Source organism: Balaenoptera musculus, chromosome 11, assembly GCF_009873245.2.
Source record: "Balaenoptera musculus isolate JJ_BM4_2016_0621 chromosome 11, mBalMus1.pri.v3, whole genome shotgun sequence".
In the NCBI taxonomy this organism is placed as follows: domain Eukaryota; kingdom Metazoa; phylum Chordata; class Mammalia; order Artiodactyla; family Balaenopteridae; genus Balaenoptera; species Balaenoptera musculus.
In genome coordinates this window covers 3,701,547-3,723,800 of record NC_045795.1, presented here as the reverse complement: position 1 = coordinate 3,723,800, position 22,254 = coordinate 3,701,547, and the positions used below count along the sequence as shown (strand labels likewise).

The window sequence follows — 22,254 nt, the reverse complement described above, 5'->3', positions numbered from 1 at the left end:
CAACTTTAAAAATTTTCTTCCATTAAGGATTTTTCTTGTTTAGGAATTCTCGATTTAAGAGACTGTGTTCTACCCCCAAGGTGATAACAATAATCTCTTATATTTTCTTCTCAAGTTTTGAAGACTTCCTTTTCACAAATGGATTGTGAAACCATCCGGAGTTGAATTTTGCATTTGGTGTGAGGTAGAGACCAAGTGTTCTTTCCTCTATAGACAAGTGGCGCAGAGCAATTCATGTGGAATCCATCATCTCCCCACTTATTTAACATCACTTCCATTTTATAATGAAAATGAATTCCCAAATATGAGGAGAGCTGTTGCAAAGTTCTCTATTTGACTAAACTTGTGCCAATGCAAAACCATCTTAATAACTGGAGCGTTATGAGTCTTGATGCTTGGTAAGGCATGTCCCCTTACACTGGTGCTCTTAAACTTTTTTCTGGCTATTTGTAAACTTGCTCTTCCTATAAATTTGAGAATCAGTCCTTCAACTTCTCCAAAACACGCAGTAGACATTTTTATTAGATTTACGATGAATTTATAGATTGATTTTGGGAAAGCTGTCATCTTCATGAATCTAGGAACATGGTATATCGTTCCTTTGTCTCTTCTTCCTTTACGTCTTTTAATAATATCTGACAAATTTATCTACAAGTATCTTGAACATCTTCTGCAACAATGATATCTAGATACTTCGAAGTTTTAGTTGATGTTATGAATAAAATCTTTATTCCATTTTATTTTCTAACTGGCTATTACCTGTAGATAAGAAATATATTTTTGTATATTGTCTTTGTACCCAACAGCACCGCTGAACTCTTATTAGCATTAATAATTGATCTGGATATTCTATTCAATTTCCTAGGTAGCCCATCATGTCATCTATAAATGAAGCAGCTTTATCTCATGTTTCCCAATGCTTAGATCTTCATTTCTCTTTCTGGTTTACTGCATAAACTAGAACCTCCCACACAGTGATGGCAAGTAACCCTGAATTGTTGCTAATTTGATGGGACTGTTTATAATGATTCACCACTAATTATGATGTATGCTGTGAGTGCTTGACAAATATCGTTCATAATGTTAAGGAAGTTCCCTTCTGTTCCTAGCTTGCTAAAAGTTTTTATCATAAGATATTAATGTCATCAAATGCTTTTTTAACATCCTAAAACATTAAATGTCACCAAGTTATTTTCCCACATCTACTGAGGTGATCACATGCTTTTTCTCCTTGTATCAGTTAATAGCGTATAATGTAATACATGCATAGTAATAATGTGGTAGGACACAATACTCCAACAAATTAAATTTGCAAACATTTCATTTAATAATTGTGTACCTGTTCATTAAAAATGAGAATAATCTGTGTTCATAAAGATGAAACCTCTAATATTATCTTTTTTATCTAATTTGTTATTAACAAGTCTAACGTGAAATGAGCTTGATAGGTCCCTCTTTTCCTATTTTTTGAGAAAGACTACAAGTCTTTCAGATTTTATAAAACCTCACAGTAAAATCATCTCAGAATGATGGAAGAGAGGCTATTAATTCTAGATTTAATCGGTTTCAGTTTTCTACTGGATGTAATCTGTGCTCACGCTCTAGTGTTTAATTATCTCCTGCCTCCCGTTATTCTTCTAATCTTAATTGTTGTCTTCCCCATGAAACCAGGGACCTTCTCGTGACTGTGTGATACCTTCTTACAGCCCCGGATCCCAGTTCATGTTCAGCAATTTTTTTTTTTTTATTGACAGACTGACTGATCCCAATGTTTTCCTTCAGTCTTTTTCTTCCAACTTTTATTAGGAAAATTTCAAACATATGCAAAAATAGAAAGGATAATGTTGGATTCATCATGTATCCAACACCCGGCTGCAATAATTGACAATTCATGACCAATCCTCTTACATTCATCCCCAAACACCAACCCCCCATTATTTTGAAGAAAATCCAGACTCGATCATTTTGCTCACACGTATTTCAGTATGTATCTCTGAAAGAGAATGACTGTATAAAAATATACTACGATTGTCATACCTTAGAAAAGTAAAAATAAATAACTCCTTAAATTCAAATATTCAGTTAGTGTTCAAATTTCCAATGGTCTCAAATATTTTTTTCTTGAAAGATGTTTTCTCTTGATAGGATCTACACACTGTGATTGATTGAGATCTGTCCTTTTAACCCATAGGCACCATCTACTGTTTTTCCCTTTTGTTTTCCTTGCTTTTATTTGAAGAAACTGAATCATTTATCCTGTAGAGCAGTGCTTCTCAAACTGTCTACGGTAAAGAGACAGTTTTAGATTCCTAATCGGTCTCGAAATGATACACGGTGCTTAGATTTCTAATCGGTCTCGAAATGATACACGGTGCTACTGCACAAAACCGCCACCCAGACTAAGCACATGCAGCTCACCAAGAGCATCTAGGAACGCCTGGACCAGTCTGCACGCAGGTCCACAGAAGTCCTCTGACAACAGGCTTGACTATGACGGTCTAAACATTTCTAATCACTTACTTCTGATTCTTGTACTTATTTCACTATGCAGATCTCATCTTGAGGAACATTGCTGTAGAATTTCGCCAGGCTGGATTTTGCTTATCACATCTACATGGTATAGTTTAATGTGTTTCTCTGTCCTCTGTATCTCCTATAAATTTGGTTGTTGGATCTAGCGATTTGAACTGATTTAGGTCCAAAGTTTTTGGCAGGACTTCAGAGGTGGCATTGTATTCTTCCATCAGGAGACACGTATGTCTGGCTGCCCCTCTTTCTGTGATGGTAATGGCCACCGGTGAACAGTGTTGCCACCAGGACTTAATGTCAAACCCCTCTAGTCAATCTGGTTCCCACGGTTTGTTCTCTGGGAGACTCCTAAGGAAGTTCTCCCCTTCTCGGACCCCGGCTTCCCCCACTGCCTCAGTTTCTGACACAGTGCAGATCTGCCAGCCAGCGCTGAAGCGCTTAGCGAGACCCTGTCAGCCAGGGTGTTGGGGACTTGTCTGTGGTTTGGGGTTCTGCTATTCCAGGTGCTGTGTCTGTTTTGTAAGACTTGGGACTACTAAAAACTAAACAACCCACTTCCCACTTTTGACAACAACGCTGTTTGCTTTTAGCAGGGTTTTAATTTTTTTTAATAATATATTTAAAACGAAATGTATGGCCCATACTTTTTTTAGCTACATCCCGTACATTTTGCTTTATTAATGTTAACTGTGATGGTACAACTTAAGTGGGTCGACCAAGTTCCTACGTAATAAAGTGACTATTTCCCCCACGCCCGAGCAGTTTGAAGTGAGTATTTTCATTGTTGGTGAGTGATAAGTAACTTCTGATACATCCTAATATTTCTCTTTAACCCATGAATCTATAGTTGTGAATTTTTAGATGGCTGAGGATATGGTAACTTTTATTATCCTTTTCTTACTGCTTTCTACATCAACTACATTGTAGTCAGGCATGGTTCTATTAATGTTACTGATTCTTTGACATTTGTTTACGACTTCAACTGTCAACTAGTACATGGGCAACTTATTTTTTTTTAATAAATTTATTTATTTATTTATTTTTGGCTGCGTTGGGTCTTCATTGCTGCGCGCAGGCTTTCTCTAGTTGCGGCGAGCAGGGGCTACTCTTTGTTGCGGTGCGCGGGCTTCTCATTGTTGTGGCTTCTCTTGTTGTGGAGCACGGACGCCAGGCACGCGGGCTTCACTAGTTGTGGCACGTGGGCTCAGTAGTTGTGACGCATGGGCTTAGTTGTTCCTCGGTATGTGGGATCTTCCTGGACCAGGGCTCAAGCCCATGTCTCCTGCATTGGCATGCGGATTATTAACCACTGCACCACTAGGGAAGCCCCTTATTTTTTTAAGTTATTCCATGTGACTATATACCTCCAGCTCTTGGGTACAGGATTTATGTATGTGTCTGTCTGTCTGTACAAACACAAAGAAATACACACACACACACACACACACACACACACACAGTTACAGAATTTTAAAAATAAACATAAATCAAGCCTGTTAATCATATTTTTCATATTTCCTATATCTTTACTCATTTTGTCTGCGTAATCCATTGGTTTTTGATTGAAGTCATTTAAAATCTTCTACTATGATTATGAATTTGTCAAACTTAACTTCTATTTCTTCAGTGTTGGTTTCTCTATTACGGCTATGATGTTGGGCACATTAAAATTCCTAAGTCATAAAACATCCTGGTCGATGTATTATCCCTCTTTATTCGTAGTTAATATTTTTTCCATATGTTCTATTCTATCTAATATTAATAATTGCTTTACCAGCTTTCTTTTAGTAAGTATTTGCTTGATATATATTTTTCCTGCCCTTTACTTTCAACCTGTGGTGTGATTTTGTTTCAGGTTTCTCTAATTGAAAAATGTCCAATCTGATAATGTATGTCTTTAAATTGGTAAATTTAACACATTTTTATTTGTGAATACTGATACATCTTACCTTTTTTCGAAACACAAAAGGGTTTTATTCACAATTAATAGTTAAATAAAATATACATTGTCATAGTTCATCCATTTCTATGTTTATCCTTGTTCCTTTACCCCATACCTCTCTATGCACGTTTCTCCTTGCTGAAATATACCATGTAGTGATGAAAACAATGATTACTGAGATTATGAAATAACAGGAAAACTTTAAAGGATGACAATATAGTTTTGTAAATTATATATGTAGCATGATTAAAACTATTGAAAAAAATCCTATTCATAGGGTAATAAACTGAAAGAAGGAAACAAATTTTTTTGAGATTTAAGATTAGGTCAGACTTAGTACCAACACTTTAGCTGAGGCCAGGAATCCACAAAACTCCACCCCTATCTCCCCCACACCGTTCCTGGAACTAAAGCCCCACTTGGGTCCCAAGCAGCTCCTCTATGAAAAGCAACAGACCACAGTAGAACAGGTGAAGTTCAGGGTTTACTCGGCCACCAGCTGGCTGGGTAATACTGGGCAAGTCACTAAACTACTGGGGCTTCCGATTCCTCGTGGTTGAAGTGGAAATAATCTGTCTCACAGGTTTTTATTACGAGGAGCAAACGAAATACAGCACGTGGAATTACTTTATCAAACTATATTCTTAGACACATACGTGTACGTGTGTGTGTGTATAATCTTTCTAACGAGAAGCAGAATATACAGTCACATCATCTGAAAACGAGCCACGCCTGCTCCCCGCTAAACTGGACCAGACCCCGCACAAGTGTGAAATGGGATGAGGTTAATTCCCTACCCGCTCCGTTTCCCACCTTCTAAGGGAGCCTGGATTTTTTCCACCACTAAAACACCAGTGTGTGTCCCACAGCCTCCTCTCCTCCTCTGCCATTGCCACGGCTTGCAGGCTTACCAACCAGGGAGCACTGTCCTTTCTCATTTTTGTAATGAGACTGCCACTGCCGTGACCTGGACACCCTGTCACTGGTGTCGCACCTCTGCTGGCTCATTAGCTGTAGGTGACATTCCATCACTTGGTCATATTTCTCAGACTTTGACCTGTCTTTGTCCATTTCCCTTTTGTTTCCTAATAAATCTGTATCCTTGTTAATAGTTATTACTCCTAACATAGAAAATAGTCAGCTTTTCCTAGTAGCAAAAGCGCTCATCTAAGCAGCTCTGGGATCAAGCTTGGATGGCCTTTTGTGTAAAGCTAATACCTATTTCTGAATTATCACGAATTCCCAGGAAGATAGCACATCCTGAAGCAAACGGTCCTCTCCTAAAACACGACTCATTTAACACAACAAATGATGGTTACTTATCAGCCTCAGGATCCTATACTGTTCCTGCTCATATCCGACAACCCACTTACCTGGTGTTTTGTGGGAAGGAGTTTTGTGACAATTATTCCTCCTGTTTCAATGAACATGTTTGGAAGAAGTACTAAAGGAGTAATGCCTCATTAATTCCATTTGTTTCTCACATAAAAACGGAGACGGTTTTAAAATATGTTAATGAAAGACAAGTGATATTGCACTTTTTTAGGAAATAGACTCAAGCTTTAAGAAATTTTCATAAATTGCCAAAAAAAAAAAAAAAGCTGTGCACAACATATTAGGATGTCAGCTAACAGATGCAAGGAGTTGGGTGCTTTTGAGAATAGCCGGAATATCAGATTTCCTGATCAAAAAGGCTCTATGCATCCAAACACATACTTCAAGAAGAGCAATAATGAAGACGTCTCAAAAAGAAAAAATGTAAAGCACCCACAAGTGTAAAGCAGGGGACGGTAAGGAAAGCGTGTGGGACGAGAAGACAGCTTACAGTCTCAGCCACTAAACCACCAGTCACCGGGCTACCTAAGAAATTCATTCGTGCCTAACACCCGGAACATGTAATTAACCTCCGCTAACTGAGATCTGGGGTAACCAGACCACGGGTCTCAGGGCTGCATCTCGAGTCATCCGGGATTGGGGTAAGTGTGAGCCACTGACTACCCACTCACAAGGAGAAACCCAGAGACAGGCACGTCGGGACTGGAAGGAAAAGGACAGACACGAGGCAGCAAAGGCCTGCCAACTCCTGCGGCTACTGACACAACGCATCAGCCAGAAAGCACTGAGCTCCGCCTGCACAGAGGACGCCACCCAGGATGGATAACGCGCGGGTGCCGAGCACGGTCAAGGACCCCGGGGGGCTTGGCTGAGATAAACCGCAGGGGCCTCCACGCCCGAGAGGGGCCGCACTCACCTGGTGCCGGGAGAAGAGCCGCACGCCCTCCAGTTGGTGGAACACAGGGTGGTGCTGGGCGTCGATCTGGTCGCGCCGGTACACGTCGCCCACCACCAAGAAGGCGTCCAGCCCCGCGCGCAGCAGGTCCCACTGGTGCGCGGACGTGTGCGCGCGCAGCATGTGGGTCGCGTTCAGGTAATAGCTGTCGCCCTTCTTCCGGCTGGGGTGGTCGGCCGGGACGAGCAGGCTGTCGAAGTTCTGCCAGGTGGTGACCACCGGGGAGAGGTCGTCGTAGACAGAGAAGAGGGGCGTCCCCGAGCGGCCCACGTACCGCGCGTAGAAGTGCTGCTTCACCCTCTCCTTGATCAGCCACAGCGGGTGATGCGGCCGGTTGTGCAGGTTCCTGCCCACCCTGGACAGGACCTTGCGGGACAGGTTGCTGTAGCCATCCCGGGGGTAGGACTTGCCCAGCAGCTCCACCGCGTCGCCCGGGGGCCCGGGGGCTCCCCGGCCGGCGGGCTCCAGGGCAGCGGGCCTCGCGCCCAAGGCCTGATGCTCAGGGCCTCGGCAGACCCCGCTGGCCTTCCTTGCCAGGTGGACGCGCACCTGGGCAGCTCTCCTGAGAGCCCAGCCAACCATCGCAGCAACTTCTTTCACGGGTTCTGGAAAGAGCACACACATAAGCACCAGTCACGTTTCACTCTGCGGAAAGTAAGGGGGGGGCGGGGACGCCCTGTCTCCCACCAGCTCCCCACCACCCTACTGATGCCTGCCTCCCCTCCCCCACTCAGACAGAACAGCCAATTAAGGAAATCTGCCCAGAGAGGCTTATGTTCTCTGCTCTACATCAAGAGAATCATGAACATCATGTTTAGATCCCTAATCTCTAGTTGTCCTCCCCTTGACATTTAGGTCCACGAGTGTAAAGAAAATTTCCTTTATCAGGTCACATCATGTCCTGGACCCCTCACGTTGAATAAAACTATCAATGTGATGACTTTCTTTCTTTTTTAATATATTTTATTTTATTTATTTTTTATTTTTTGTTTTTGGCAGCGTTGGGTCTTCGTTGCTGAGCACAGGCTTTCTCTAGTTGCCGCGAGCAGGGGCTACTCTTTGTTGCGGTGCACGGGCCTCTCATTGCGGTGGCTTCTCTTGTTGCGGGGCACGGGCTCTAGGCACGCAGGCTTCAGTAGTTGTCGTACGCGGGTTCAGTAGTTGTGGCTCGCGGGCTCTAGAGCACAGGCTCCGTAGTTGTGGCACATGGGCTTAGTTGCTCCGTGGCATGTGGGATCTTCCCGGACCAGGGCTCGAACCCGTGTCCCCTGCATTGGCAGGTGGATTCTTCACCACTGCGCCACCAGGGAAGTCCCATGACTTTCTTTTATTTTGACTACTTTTGGGGGTCTCATTCCTTAAAGGAAGCCCATGATTACGTCCACGTCTCTGAAGGATGGAAGGAGAATGTTTGAAATGCCATCCTGCCCATTTCATCCTCATAACCACCAAGTTCTGCTCACTCCTGACAAAATGTGACTTCTGGATTAGTTCACCATATTATAAGATGACATGAACAACACTTTTCTTTTGGATGTTTCCAATAAAATACACCAATTTAGGTAATGGTTATTTTTATGTGATTTTTAAAAAATAAAAGTGAAAAAACTTAAGGAAATATTACACAGAGTGATACACTGTACCAGTGGACAGCTGAAGTTATTTTTATAGATGCAAATCTTTTCTGTCCTCACATCTGGTCATGTCATTTAAACTTAATACCATTGCAGGATCCCATCAATGACATGTCTCTTTTGTAAAAGAGCAACTTTCTACTGCGCACCCACAGGAAACCAGGAGCAGGACTAAACTCACTTGGGAAGAGACACAGAGCAGCCAGGACACAGCGTATTGACCAGATTTTTTTTTTAATGTCCAGAATTTAATAAGAAGAGGACCAGATTTCACAGCTGGAACTCACTCATAGGCTGTTCACATCAAAAATGAGGTGACAAAGATCCAGGTATAGCGGCCCAAACTCTAAGGTACAGGGAGTGTTAAGACAACACTGAAGGATTCTGGATACTTCCCCGCTGGCCCACGAGCAAGTTTAAATTGACTCGGGGATCTCAGGCATGAAGATCTTTAGAGGTCAAATCCCTAGGTTCATAAAAAATTTACCATGAACTTAAATCTGCCAAATACATCTTCTAAAACTTGGCATTTTTACCCACTGGGCTACTATAACGCATACAACTAGGTAGTGATTTGACTTCCAGGACTCTGCGATCATACCAAGAAAATACATAACTTCATGCTAATAAACTGCATTAGGAGGGAATGACATTGCTCCAAGATACCATCCAAAGCACACCTGGTATGTACCCAGACAGCACAGCCCACTCAGCTTATGGAACCGAGACCTCCCAGATCCGAGTTAAATCATGCGTGACACCTGGGGACAGCCCCTTTGTCTGAGACGGCCGTCACGTTAGAAGCTTTCAGAGATACCCAGAAACTCTCTGGGTTTATTCATTTATGGCACTATTTTGTCAGAGCTGTTGCAAAACGTGTTTTTGGCTGCACTTCAACGGAAATGTGTCTTCCCCTCCACAGTGCTCAGTGGCCTGTCACTGCAGTGGATATACATTATAAATATGCCCGTGCCGCCTCTTGCGTCTCAGCACTAAGTCACGCTGGTAGGTTGTCAGTGACCCAGCTCAGCGCCTTTGGCTGGACACGACCCAGCTCAGTGCCCTTGGCAAGACACGACAAGCATCTCTCCCTTCCAAAGCCATGTGCTGTCACCAAGCTCAGGATTCTTCCAGGGAAGGTGCTCCTGAGGCCGTACTCATGGGCTGCCGACCCCCCTTTCTTCTGTTTCTGCTCCACACATGCCCACACCCACCTGCACCCCCAGGCTCTGCTCCCACCGAGGTGCCCCAACCACACGTCCCTTCTTGGTTCTCCTGACCCCACCCCTAGCTTGCTAAGGAAAGTTTACTTTTCTTGTCCTTCCTTTCAGACTTCTTAATCTATCTGCTCAGCCCTCATCTGTCATTTCTCCCCACCCAAAACAATTTGTTGTTTCTATGCTAGATTTCCCACTGCCATCTGAAAAGTAAATGGCTTTCTTCTTTCCTCTGTCAAGTTTCTCTGTGAGAAAGTCCACCTGGAAAATACAGGAGACCCAGAAAGATAATGCCGACCATGGTCCTGCCTCTATGGAAAGTGGTTTTCCATTTCATCCTTCCAACAACTCTGTGAGGCAAGTATTACTCTTATTATTTTATAAAGAATCTAGGCCTCAAATAGATCTTGCAACTTGCAAAAACTCATACATCTACCTGTGGACAAAGTTCAGAATTCTGAGCAACTCAATTATTTCTCAGTCAAAACAGACCCAACACTGTTACGTTCAAATTACTTCTCTGTAATTACCTATCTTAACTTCTACCTTATCTGAGCAACTTAGATTATACCTCAATGCATTTTAAATACATGCATGAATAAATCAAAGAAAACACATTCGCTTAGATGGTGGAAATGAAATACCATTCAACTCAGGACCTGCGGGCCAAACCTGCCCATGCCCTGTTTTTGAAAATAATGTTTGGAAGAACCCAGTGATGCCTATTTGTTTACATATTGTCTGTGGAGGCTTTTCCACTACAAAGGCAGAGCTGAATAGTTGATTGTACCGCCCACAAGGCCTAAAATACTTATTATCTTGTCCTTTACAGGAAAAGTTTGCTGAGCCCTGTTTTAGCTTAACTCACTGAAAAGTTCTTCCACATTACTAAGAATATCTTCTGGTCACAAATATATGTAGATTATAGAGCCACTGAAAGTAACAAATGTGAACATTAAATGTGTTAACTTTGGCACAGAAGCGACAGTGAGACGGACCGTGAAAAGAGTCAGTACAACATCACGGGCAAAGGACACACTGAGCAGAGACACCCATGGGCTGTGACCCTAGGCCGGCCACTTGGACGCTCTGTGTATTATCCTTGGACACAGCATTTGTCTTTTTTCGGCCCTCAAGTTTCTCATGTATCGATACAGAAAATAACACCTACCTCATAGTAAAAGGATTACACCACATCCTGTTCATAATGTACTTAACTCATTGTCCAGTAGGTAAGACACAAGATAAGTTGAACTAAAGGTTAAAAATGGCCCACAGACTTCTAGAGACCAGGTAACAGAGAAAGCAATACCACTGAGACAGAGAACATGGGATGAATTTTATTTGTTTGTCCAAATTACTTCCACATGTGTGTCTTTGGTTCGAGAGGGAAACAACTTTGGACGTGTTGAAGTTAAGTATGGGTGACAGAGCCATCTTACAATTTCTAGGACTCAGTCTGAGGTTTGGAAATAAGGTAAGAGGTCAGTACTAGCAATGGAGACCTTGGGATTTGTTTGTATAGAGCTAAGAGTTAATGTCGTAAGGATGTATAAGAACCCATGGGAAAGTGAGAGTAAAAGCAGAAATGGGCAAAAGACAGAGCTCTTGGCAATTATCCTCTTTAAGGGAAGGGGATATAAAGAGTAAGAGAACCAAAGGGTTCTCACAGAAGCCTAGGACAGGAAGTTTCTAGAAGGAAACCAAGGTCATTTCTGAACCAAGTGCCACTGTATATACAATTCTTAATATGCTGTAGTATTACCAATTGTCTGTCTTCCTGCTAGACTATGTGGTTCTTGAGAGTAGAAGACACACAACCCCTCTCTTTCCCAAATGTCCGTGCACTCAGAGGCTAGCACTACACCTGACACCAGGCGGAAGAGGAAGGGAGAAGGGAAAGAGGGAAAACAGAAAAGGATGGAAAGGAAATTGGTCAACAGGATCAAATGTAGCAAAGATGTTAGGCAGGGGGCAAAGTAAAGAACTATTTGACAAGATGGCCATCAACAGGGCAATTTCAACAGCTGCGTGAAGACAGAAGTCAGATCATAATGGGTTTGCATGAATGGAACATATAAAAATGAAGGAGGTTACCAATGAGAAAATGGATTAAAAATATTTTAAAACTTTTGAGACCGAAAGACGGGAAGTTGAGGGAACTTTCAATAGATGACCCTGATCGCCCAAGGAAAGCTCTAGACTTATAAGGAAAAATATTCTGTACAATCTCAACATTCACCAAGTAAATGTGATTTTGTCTGTTAGAATGACTGAATTTTGCAGCGGTTTAAACAGTCCTTCCTTCAATCTCCCTCAGTCTTGTGCGTAAAGGAGAAACTAAGTAGAGGTAATTTCTCTAAAGCACAATTAGCTTACCGGAAAGGGCCATGGTACCCAAATGTGACCCACATGTGGTCACAGCCACGCAAAAGAGATCAGGTGCGTCCCATTAACCTGCAGAGGCAGGGCTGAAACAGCATCTACCCAGAAAAATGAAGCTGGGCCCAGTCAACACACAGCTTATATACTGTACTGGACTAAATAATGGCAGGGAAACAGCCAATTTCCATTAACTTTTGCTCATAAAGAGCGGGCAAAGAGTATGTTTTTGTTCCTGCTGAGTAGATGAATGCAAAGAAAATGTCCATAAAAAGGCCGTTCCCTATGTCACTGGTGGAAGCGTCACTGGTACAGCCTTTCTGGGCAGCCATTTAGCACTAGCAAGAGACTCAAACCTGTTCATACCCTTTGGCACGGTAACTACCCTTCGAGGAATTATCACAAGAAATAATGTAAATGAAGACAGAAGTGAAACACAAAGAAGTTCCATTACAGTGTGATTTATAATACAGAAAAATTACAAACAACATAAACTTTCCCCAGAGAGGGGGAAATTAAGTAAATTATAGTAGAACCATACAGTAAAACATTGTGCAGTCATAAAGTATAATGGTTGCAAAGAGTTTTAAAGACATAACTACATACTTACAAAGTGATAAAGAGAATATAAAAATGTATGATATGATCTTAACTATGTAAATATATATATATCTATCTATAAATACACACATACTATATTTAGAAACCATGGAAGAACTATGCAAGATCCAATAGCTATAATCCCTGGTCCTTATTTTCTATTTTCTATTTTTATAGTTTAAAATTTTCTAAGTGGACATCTATTACATTTTTTATTAAACTTGTTATTTTGAAATAGTTGAATTATTATAAGAAGAAGTTATTTAAAAATATGGCGAGTTGAGTTCTAGCCATTTCAATAGGTTGTATTAAACCCACTTATAACTGTATCAAGAATAATGCCAATATATGGACATATATACACTACCAAATGTCAAATAGATAGCTAGTGGGAAGCAGCTGCATAGCACAGGGAGATCAGCTCGGTGCTTTGTGACCACCTAGAGGGGTGGGATAGCGAGGGTGGGAGGGAGATGCAAGAGGGAGGGGATATGGGGATATATGTATATGTATAGCTGATTCACTTTGTTATAAAGCAGAAACTAACACACCATTGTAAAGCAATTATACTCCAATAAAGGTGTTAAAAAACAATAACAAACAAACAAAAGAATAATGCCAATATAAACATAACGCTGCTGTAGTTTAATTAACTGCATTCAGTGACCAAGTAAGAGATTACTTTTAACAACACAGGTGTCCACTTTGGAAAGAAATGCACAACGTGAGAGCTGTGAGTTTCAGTTTTATCTGAGGACTTACTGAGGACTGTGGCCCAGGAGACATTCGCTCAAGTGACTCTGAGAAACTGCTTCTAAGAGATAGAGGGAGAAGCCAATATACACGCGATTTTGGTGAAGGGGTACGTGCAATCAAGCATACATCTCGCTAGAAGGTTACCGCTAGTCACAAAGAATATTATTTCAGTTAATGAACTGTAAGTGCTTTTCTAAGTATGGGAAGATGCAAGAATACAGTTCATAAAACATTTCTCCTGAAATATTCCTAACTATCTAAGGGCCGATAGGCCCAAAATATTGCCTGTTTTCCCGGCACACAGAGTGCTTCATTCTGATCTTCACCCTGCATTCCTTCCAGGGTGTACTGTATTGTAATTTTTTTTTGGCTGCATGGCATGTGGAATTTTCCCTGGCCAGCGATCGAACCCGTGCCCCCTGCACTGGGAGCGCAGAGTCTTAACCACTGGACAGGTCAGCAACTGCAGTGGCTAATAACATGATACTTGTAGAACAGGACGGTGGGCAACATTCTTTGTTTTCCACAGATGAAATGCGTGGCATATAAAAAACTTCTTTGCCTTTCCAAATTCCTTTCCCTAGCTATAAATCAACTGTCAGAAGCACAATGCCAATCACTCAATGCTTTTTTCCCCAATACATTCAGATTTTCTAGGAAATTGATAATACTGGCTCTTATGCCAAACAGATGTTTCTCAATGATACCCATTAATGAAATCTTTAATACATGTTAAAGCTAAAATGTTATGCTGTCTTTTAGTAAGAAAAAATCTTTCTTATTTCTAAGGAAAATAGTCACTAAAGCTTAGTTCAGTCTAAGCTAACACCTATGCTACATGCGCAGCTCACTGTATGGGGCTGCAAGAGGATCTCAGAAAAGTACAACAGCACGGCTGTCACCGTGGTGATCGTCAGCCTCAACCTGGGCATCTGATGATGGGCCTGGAACATCATCCTCAAATGATGGGCACCCCGGCACACAGCCTTTAGAAAGGCTTGTTTGTCTCCTGACACTTTAATATGGGTTTCTACCCTCATTAACATAAACTCAGGGGTAGTAGAAAAGGGCTTGTTCTATGAATAACAATAGACACCCATTTTGCAGGAACTGAGAACAAAACTGAACATTATAGCAAAAGAATGCCCCAATGTGTTACAGATTACAGTCAGAAGGGTTTTAGGAGCTACGTGCTAGGAACAATGGAAGAAGACCACATATATATTTCTTATTGTAAATCCCACTATCACACCTACATTCATGATGCCACCCTCATCCTCATCACTACTCTCCTCACGCTTGTCTGAATTTAATACCATTCCAGCAATTCCCCCTTCATTCAAGGAATGCACAAGAGGTGCAACATTACCAAATTCAGCTTTTATTCAACTTATTTACTACGCTGGCTGATCAACTTCCAGCAGAAGAAGAGAAATGTGGATAATCTCTTCGTTAGTGACATGAAATCCTTCAATGTCTTCTCTGTGGGTTCACGGTCAAACCTCATTGCGGTCCAAAGTCAGTGCCAAGCATTTCTTAGTGTTGATTTATCAGCCTCATTTCCAGCATTAGCAGCTGCAGAAATAGCATTTTAAGGCTGAGTTCTTTCAGGTCTCGGAACTTCAGGAATCCGTTAACTACAGCAAGCAGTTTTATTTTACTGTGTAATGACTGTATACTTGTTCTTCAGGGCCATAAAATTCCTTGGTCACCAGGCTCCGTTACAGATGTCATGCTGTTGAGTAGGCAAATGTCAAAAATACTGCTTTTCACAAGAAGTTGAAAGTAAGGCTGTAAGCAACTTTAGGCAGGAAAGAGCTCTCTACGGGGAGGAGGCCCTTTTGTCCTGTCACTAACCTAAAATCAGGCACCCCCATGCTCTACTCATCTCAGGCCCTAGCACACCTTTCAGATCTTTTGACCACACAATACCTTGCCTAACCTGTTGGTTCTTTCCGTAAATCAGAGGACTAGAAATGAAGAATAATTAATTAACAGATGACCAGATCTCTCCCCTAGCTTCCGTTTCAGTAATCTCGCGAACAAACTATGTGAACAAGATAGCATCTAAAGAAAAATCACAAGTCAACAAGCCTGTACACAAGCTTGCAGACAGTGGGGGATGGTGATGACGGTGACCCACCATCTCAATGATTAACTGAGATTACTTCCCTTTTTCTCTTTAAAAACTTTCATGGCCGAGCAGAATATTTATTCAGATATGGCTTTGGGTGAACACAACCACCTTTCCTGCCCCCTCTTGGCTTCCTTCCCAGGACACACACCATGTTTCACTTCTCAGGCACCTACGTGTTAAGGAGTGACCCTAGGATTTTGGGTCCTTCCATAAATAGCATTTTCTTTAATTCTGCTATATCAATATGGGTATGTTAACAGGCTTTTTGCAATTTTAATTACATGACAAAACAGTAATTGGGTTCAATTAAAGTGTTTTCACCTCTCCTATCTCATAGGTGATATTAATCAGAAGGGAAATGTAATTTAATATGGTGGAGAAATAAAATACATCACGTTATGTTAGTAGAAGCCAGCTCTGAATTCAGGAAAATCTATATCAAAATATTTATACATTTTAGAGAAACAGAGAGGATTAGGCTACATAATGTTTATATAACCTAAACCGAAGGAGTTAAAGAAGCCAAGTGCACAGTTGAAACTTGGTCAAATAGGGCAAAGGTCTTACAAGCCCAGGCCCGGTCCTGATGACCCGGCCAGAGTTCTGTCCTCGGGAGAGTGGGACCATAAGGAAAAGGGCCACGTGCAAATGAAGCCAGTCCTCAGAGACAAGGCCACACATTATCTGTCTAGCTCCACCTTGGAGAATAACTAGGGGGTTATTCTGGGAGGGGTCTTGTGCAATACACAATGAATAAGACCACCGAGAGTCCAGTCTGGATGTGCAAAAGAACAGAAGATATGGTTTCTACAAATTCTGGAACTAACTGGGCACCAGGAAAACTTATCTCCTGCTGGCTTGGTTGAAGCCAATGTAAATTACCTAGATGTTTAATATAGAAATAGTCACACTTTTCGTGCCAAATGAACCTAGTGGTAAGTATCTGTGGACATATACATCTCTCCCACTGGAAAATAGCCAATAGAGGGTCAAATGGACACTGCGTTTTGAAATCAGTACCTTGCAGTAACATGAAATGCCTAGGAGAATGTTTTAACACACAGTTATACTAAGAGCGTCCCATACTCTTTCCTTGAGTTTTGTCCATTTGGACACAATTATCATTTTTCCCAGCATCTGGTGTGCCTAATTCCTAGCTATGATTGTGGGCACTGATACCAACAACTTTGCTTTTATACTTTGGGTACTTTAACACTGAAGAGAATAAAGTATACATAAACTCTTTCCTCTAAAGATTTACCACGGAGATGCGTTTTTCTGATTGATTCAGGAGCATGTAAGTAACAAAAGGGAAGCCCCCAAGGCAGAAAGCCGTAGCTCCAGAACGCAGGAGGGTCTACTGCTCAGAAATACCAGCAGCCCTTTACCATTCACAAATGCTCTTACCTCGCGCGAATAAATGAATGCAATTCTTCCCTCCAATGACTATTTATCCACCACCGGTTTCAGCAACGTATTTAAGGCATGGCTTAAAGCCACCAGCACGAAATTGGCACTGGACTTTGCAGCCTGGGGCACATGGCTTCCACGGGTTGGCAAGGCCCAGCTGCTGTATAAATGAGCACACCACTTGTCAAGACCGTGATGCAAGAACCTGGCAGCTCCGCTCGGAGGGCAGGCCCGACAAGGGACAGGGCCAGGGCCAACCGATCAGAGAGCCCGAGAAACCCCCTGCCACCGCAGCCTTCTTTGGTAATAGGCACCTTTCGTGTAGATAATGTCTTTGATTAAAATTAAGTCTAAGGGGGAAAAAAAGGAGTGAGGAAAGCAATTCTATAGACAATCATTATCTGAATATACAAGGCCATGTTCCCATTCAGAAGACATGTCTTTTCATCACTATAATTCAGTGGAGAAATGACTAGCAGTACCATTCTCTGCTCATAAATGCCATGTTTTCAAGAATGAGAGATTGGAAAGTGTTCTGTCGTGCTGGAAACTTCTTAATTATTCAAGAATAGAGGAGTACTCAAGAGAAAAATCTCTTATGATGGACACAGAAACAAATGGAAAAGCACAACTTTTTAAAGGTTTTTAAAAACACAAATCAAAGTACTCAGTTCCAAGAGAAATCAGTTTTGCTGTCATAAGTCAAAAGGTTAAAATCTGTAATTAAGCAAATGCATGAGGGAATGACTGCAGACAAAAGACCCTACAAAATTAACTTGAAGGCTGGTTAATAAGTATCTAAAGATGTCACCATACTTGGAATTGTAGTCAGACTCCCAACCACTCTTTCAAAAATTTTCACTTAAGAAAAATATCATGAGTTAAAATTAAGTTCATGTTACCAATACCCGTTAGTATGAATGAACACTTTCCTAAATATGCCAGGGAAAAAATTCGTCTCATGCATATAAAAAATAATACACACAAACACTATAAAACAAATATACCAAACTCATCCTTAACGCTCTTCAGCATCTCATCAAAGTCAAGTGAAACATCAAAACTGCTGGCTAATCTCAACTTAGGTCAACCTACTAGTCATCATTTATTTTTGTTTCTAATGAAAGGTATTTACAGTCGTTCCACATATTACACATTTGGAGAATGACAGCATAATTAATTATCCACTAAATTCAGCATTTAAAATAATGTGTAATAACCTTACTAATGTACGTGTACAGAATAGTCTTTAAATAAAAAATACTCAGCTAATGAAAAAGACTAAAGTATTCGCCCAGAAATATTTAGCAAGCCGAATGGCTATGGCAAGTAAAATTAAAACTTGTTTTAAACCAACTCACTAAACTGCATATTAAAAACTATTTTAGGTAATCAGAAATATTACTGTTACATAGAAGACATAGCCTCCAGGTTAAAAATTCTTCTCTCCTAAATATTCTAAATAAAATGATTTTATCTAAGATCCTCCAAATAAAGACGCTGCATATAAAATCCTGGAGTCTTGGCTACAGTGGAGGAAAGAGTCTTTCTAGCACACAAAGCCTTCGCTAGCCCTTAGTTCCATAATTATGTTTCTGTTTGTTTCTGTATTTATTTATTTTTATATGTTATTGAGGTCTAGTTGGTAGCTCCATAATTATTAAGTAGACGCTAACAGCCTGAAACACTGCCTACAAATGGTGACATAACATCACCTCCTCTCTGAAGCCTTTTCTTTATTCTTCTTCTTTCTTTCATTTAATCCTCTTGACAACACTATGACAGACATAAACTAATTTGCCCAGGGTTGTGCCTGCCAACTGAAGACTGCATCAGGGCCCAAGCCCAGGCCACCTGCCTCTCACCCGGTCCCAGGCTGCCTCTGCCAGGGCCACTGCTTGTCCTCTCCTGATAAACACCAGCCGACTTTGCTTTTTTCAACAGATACAGTCCTGAGAAGCTCCTTGTGGGATTTCTTTTCAAACCGAAACACATCTTCCCATTGACACGATCCGTAATTCCAGAGATGTTTTATCTCTATGAAACCAGGTCTTGCCCTTCACACTCCGCGCAGACAGAACTGACCCATCTCTTCCTTCTTCCCCAAAAGCACATAAAACACTCACTGCAGCCACCAATCAGGATGCTGCTCCATCCGTTAGCTCTTAAGCTACCGGAGGACGGGGACAACGGTTCTGTCCTTAAAAAGAATGTTTCCCCAAGTCAAACGAGTAACCCCCACTAGGAATATCCACGTTGTGTATTTCCATATCACTGTTTCACTACGAGAAGACACTATTCGATAACTCACAGTGAGATTTCACCTGCCTGATCCTCTCCCCACAGCAGACCTAATGATAAAAGTCAAAGCACAGCACTGAGGTTCACTCAGCAAGTCATTCACAAGGGTGGAAATCAAACAACACTCCTTAATTCTTAATGCAGAGAAGGCGGTCGTGTGCCTCCTAAATCATACTCTGAACATCGTGGCGAGATGGCAGAAGGTGAAATTTAGGCCTACGTGTCAGGTTCCATCAGCCCTAATCAGCCACAACCCGTCCTGATTATACTGTGCTCTCTGCTAAAATCCCCTGTGAAACACATAGTTCTGCATTTTTCTATAAGTTTTGTAAGTGTTAAGGATTAGCTAGTACATGAAAGCATTGAATTCAAACTGCAAAATATCTGGGTCATGAAAACAGTGAAAATAATACACAGTCAATTCTCACTTGTCGAGGCAGCTCTGATCTAGAACATCTCTGAGAACACCGAATCAACGGACACGGAACCACTGCTCCTCGGGGAGAGAGAGTTAGTGTCCTGCGAGGCCCTGCTCACATTTCTGTCAACTCATCAGTACCTAACCTTGGTTTATGTGTCTTTCTGTTTAAAGACATCTTATGTAATATATACGGTTGATTCATTAACACTGACCTCACAGCCAACTGCACCGCAGCTCACGCCTGAACGAAGTTCATCTCACACATGCATTTTCCCCACAAGGCATGTCACAGCCTTCCTGCTCTCAGGGACACTAGACAGCACTTCAGCACTAGGCCTGGGGGCCATTTAAACAGCAAAATCACCCCCAAAAAGCACAAAAATACAAAAAACACGGCACTAAATAGATGGCAAAAAAGATACTTATTTACGTAGGAGCTGAAATGAGAAGGCAGACCACCTCCTTGTCCGACCTCAGCTGGGAACATGTGGGTAGGAGACTCTGGTTTGTGACGTTCTGCGCGTGTCCTCAAATGACCATGAAAGCCCCAGGAGTGCTGATTTTGAGGTTATAAATAAATTCTAGCAACTAGGCAAATTCACAAATACAAAATTGGTAAATAATAAAGACTGCATGTATGTCAAGAAATTACTAACAGTAGATGCCTCCAAGGAAGGAAACTGGGTGGCTGGGAGACAGAGGTAGGAGAGAAACTTTTTTTTACTATACAGCATCATATAACCTTTTGAATTTTGTAGGGTGTGTGTGACAGAGAGGAATTTATGACCTATGCTCAGAGAAAAGAGCATTGAGTATATTAGTAATCTAAAAAAAAAGTAAAACTAAGGTTTGGGTTCCAATAGTAAAATGACAACCAAATAAAATTAAGAATAAGAAAGAATGAAAGTAGAAACAAATGAATTCAAAAATGGAAAAATCACAAATATTTGGAGTTTCTCTGCATTGAAGAAACTGAGAGCAGACTCTCATAGGAGGGACCGGCACAGAGGATTATCTATTGAAAGCGAAAAAATCCCATGACCTTAGGTTCCCTTAGGAGGGGGCTAAGGGGAGGATGATACAAAATGAAGATATTTTGGAAATAATTATGTAGTAAGCAATGAGCTTTACACGTACGCTAATTATAGGAAATTTACACTTATGATTTTAAACAACACTGAAGATGATTTATGTAGGACAGTGGGTCTCAAAGTGTGGTCCCAGGACCAGCTGCACCAACATCACTAGAGAAGCTGTTAGAAGTAAGACTCTGGCCTCACCCCTGACCCAGGAAATAGGGACTTGGGGCAGGGCCGGCAGGCTTCAGGGGGATTCTGATGACAGGAAAGGCTGGAGAACCACTGGTACAGAAATACCGTGAAATGTTACAATAGTATTTCACAGAGGCGATAAACAAAATTTAAACTTTTCTCAATGACAATGGTCATCCTTTGGAAAGGCTATGGCTACTCTGGGCCATCATACAGTTTTTTGTTGTTTTTAAATTTATTTGCCTCCTTCTTGGATTTCCATTGGCCAGCAGATCCTCTACCACTGTAAGAGTAGTACTGAAAGCTCTGCCATCCTCTGTGAACTTGAGGCTTCCACTCTGTTGTAAGCTGCGCGGAAGCAAAACAATTCAGCTCATTAGAACTGAATACCAAGTGTGAATAAGGCTGGGTGCGGACCTAAGGAATAAAGTGCCTGGTCTGAGTGCAGAAGGATGGAAATGGCCTTTTCTTATTCCCAGACCTGGGCTGCACACCAGAAGAATGACATGGGTGGAAAATTACTCCCTGAATACGATGCAGATGGTAACTTTCTGAGGTGTGGAAAATATCCTATCACTTAGACTAGAATATATGTCTGGTACTGTTGTTACAAAAATTCACTTAAAAGAAAAACAAAGCTGCAAAGAGGAGGCGCTCAGAAGCCTGCCTCCAGGCTCCCTGGGCGTCACTCCCTCACAGCGGCTCCAACAGTAGAAAGGATGGCGCCCTCTGTGGCTAGTTAGGGAAGTATTTAAATATTTCAAAAAAATAATCCAAAGTCAGAGGGAGCTTCGAGAGGAGTTAGCCCAACCACGGCATTTGACAGACGGGAAAACGAGGCCCAGAGACGCCCTCTCCGCAGGGACCAGGCCCCCTTCTCCTCCACGGGTCACCTAGTGCTCCCTCATGGTCCCACCTGCATCTTCCTTCACACCAAGAAAGCACCAGCACGGTGGCAAGCAAGTACCTGAGCGGAGTGGGCATTACATACTTGCATTATTTTTATTTTAGATTTTAAAGATCAATGTTAATCTTCTGGAAGATGAGCTTTACTTTTTCTAAGGCTTCCTCCCAGAAACCAAAGTTACCTTCAAAGAACATCCCGACAGTTGATGACCTACCTTACAAGTGGAAAAGACCAAAAGCTGTTTTCAAATTTTTATTGCCAGAGATTTAGTCTGTTAGGCATGGTGTCCTTGACTTTTTATAGAGATTGTGAAAGTGTACTGCCTCTAAATGACTGAATAGGGCAAAACAAAAACAGTGAGAATTCCCATTTGGAAACAGCCTGAGGACCCAACTCTAAAGGGCTTGTGAAATAAAATACTTTACAGTTAAATTAACTTAAAAAGGAGGGGGCAGTC

At 41.7% G+C, this 22,254-nt stretch overlaps 1 protein-coding gene across 4 annotated transcripts in view; it reads right to left on the bottom strand.

The window, feature by feature from the left end:
- The window catches only part of FARS2 (phenylalanyl-tRNA synthetase 2, mitochondrial), a 406,264-nt gene that overhangs the window by 319,684 nt on the left and 64,326 nt on the right, over positions 1-22,254 (bottom strand). For all 4 annotated transcript variants that reach the window (XM_036868394.1, XM_036868398.1, XM_036868395.1 and 1 more), the window contains one exon: positions 6,723-7,366. In XM_036868394.1, coding sequence (XP_036724289.1) covers positions 6,723-7,343 — 621 coding nt within the window. In that variant the 5' untranslated portion in view covers positions 7,344-7,366. The remainder of the gene's footprint in view (positions 1-6,722; positions 7,367-22,254) is intronic.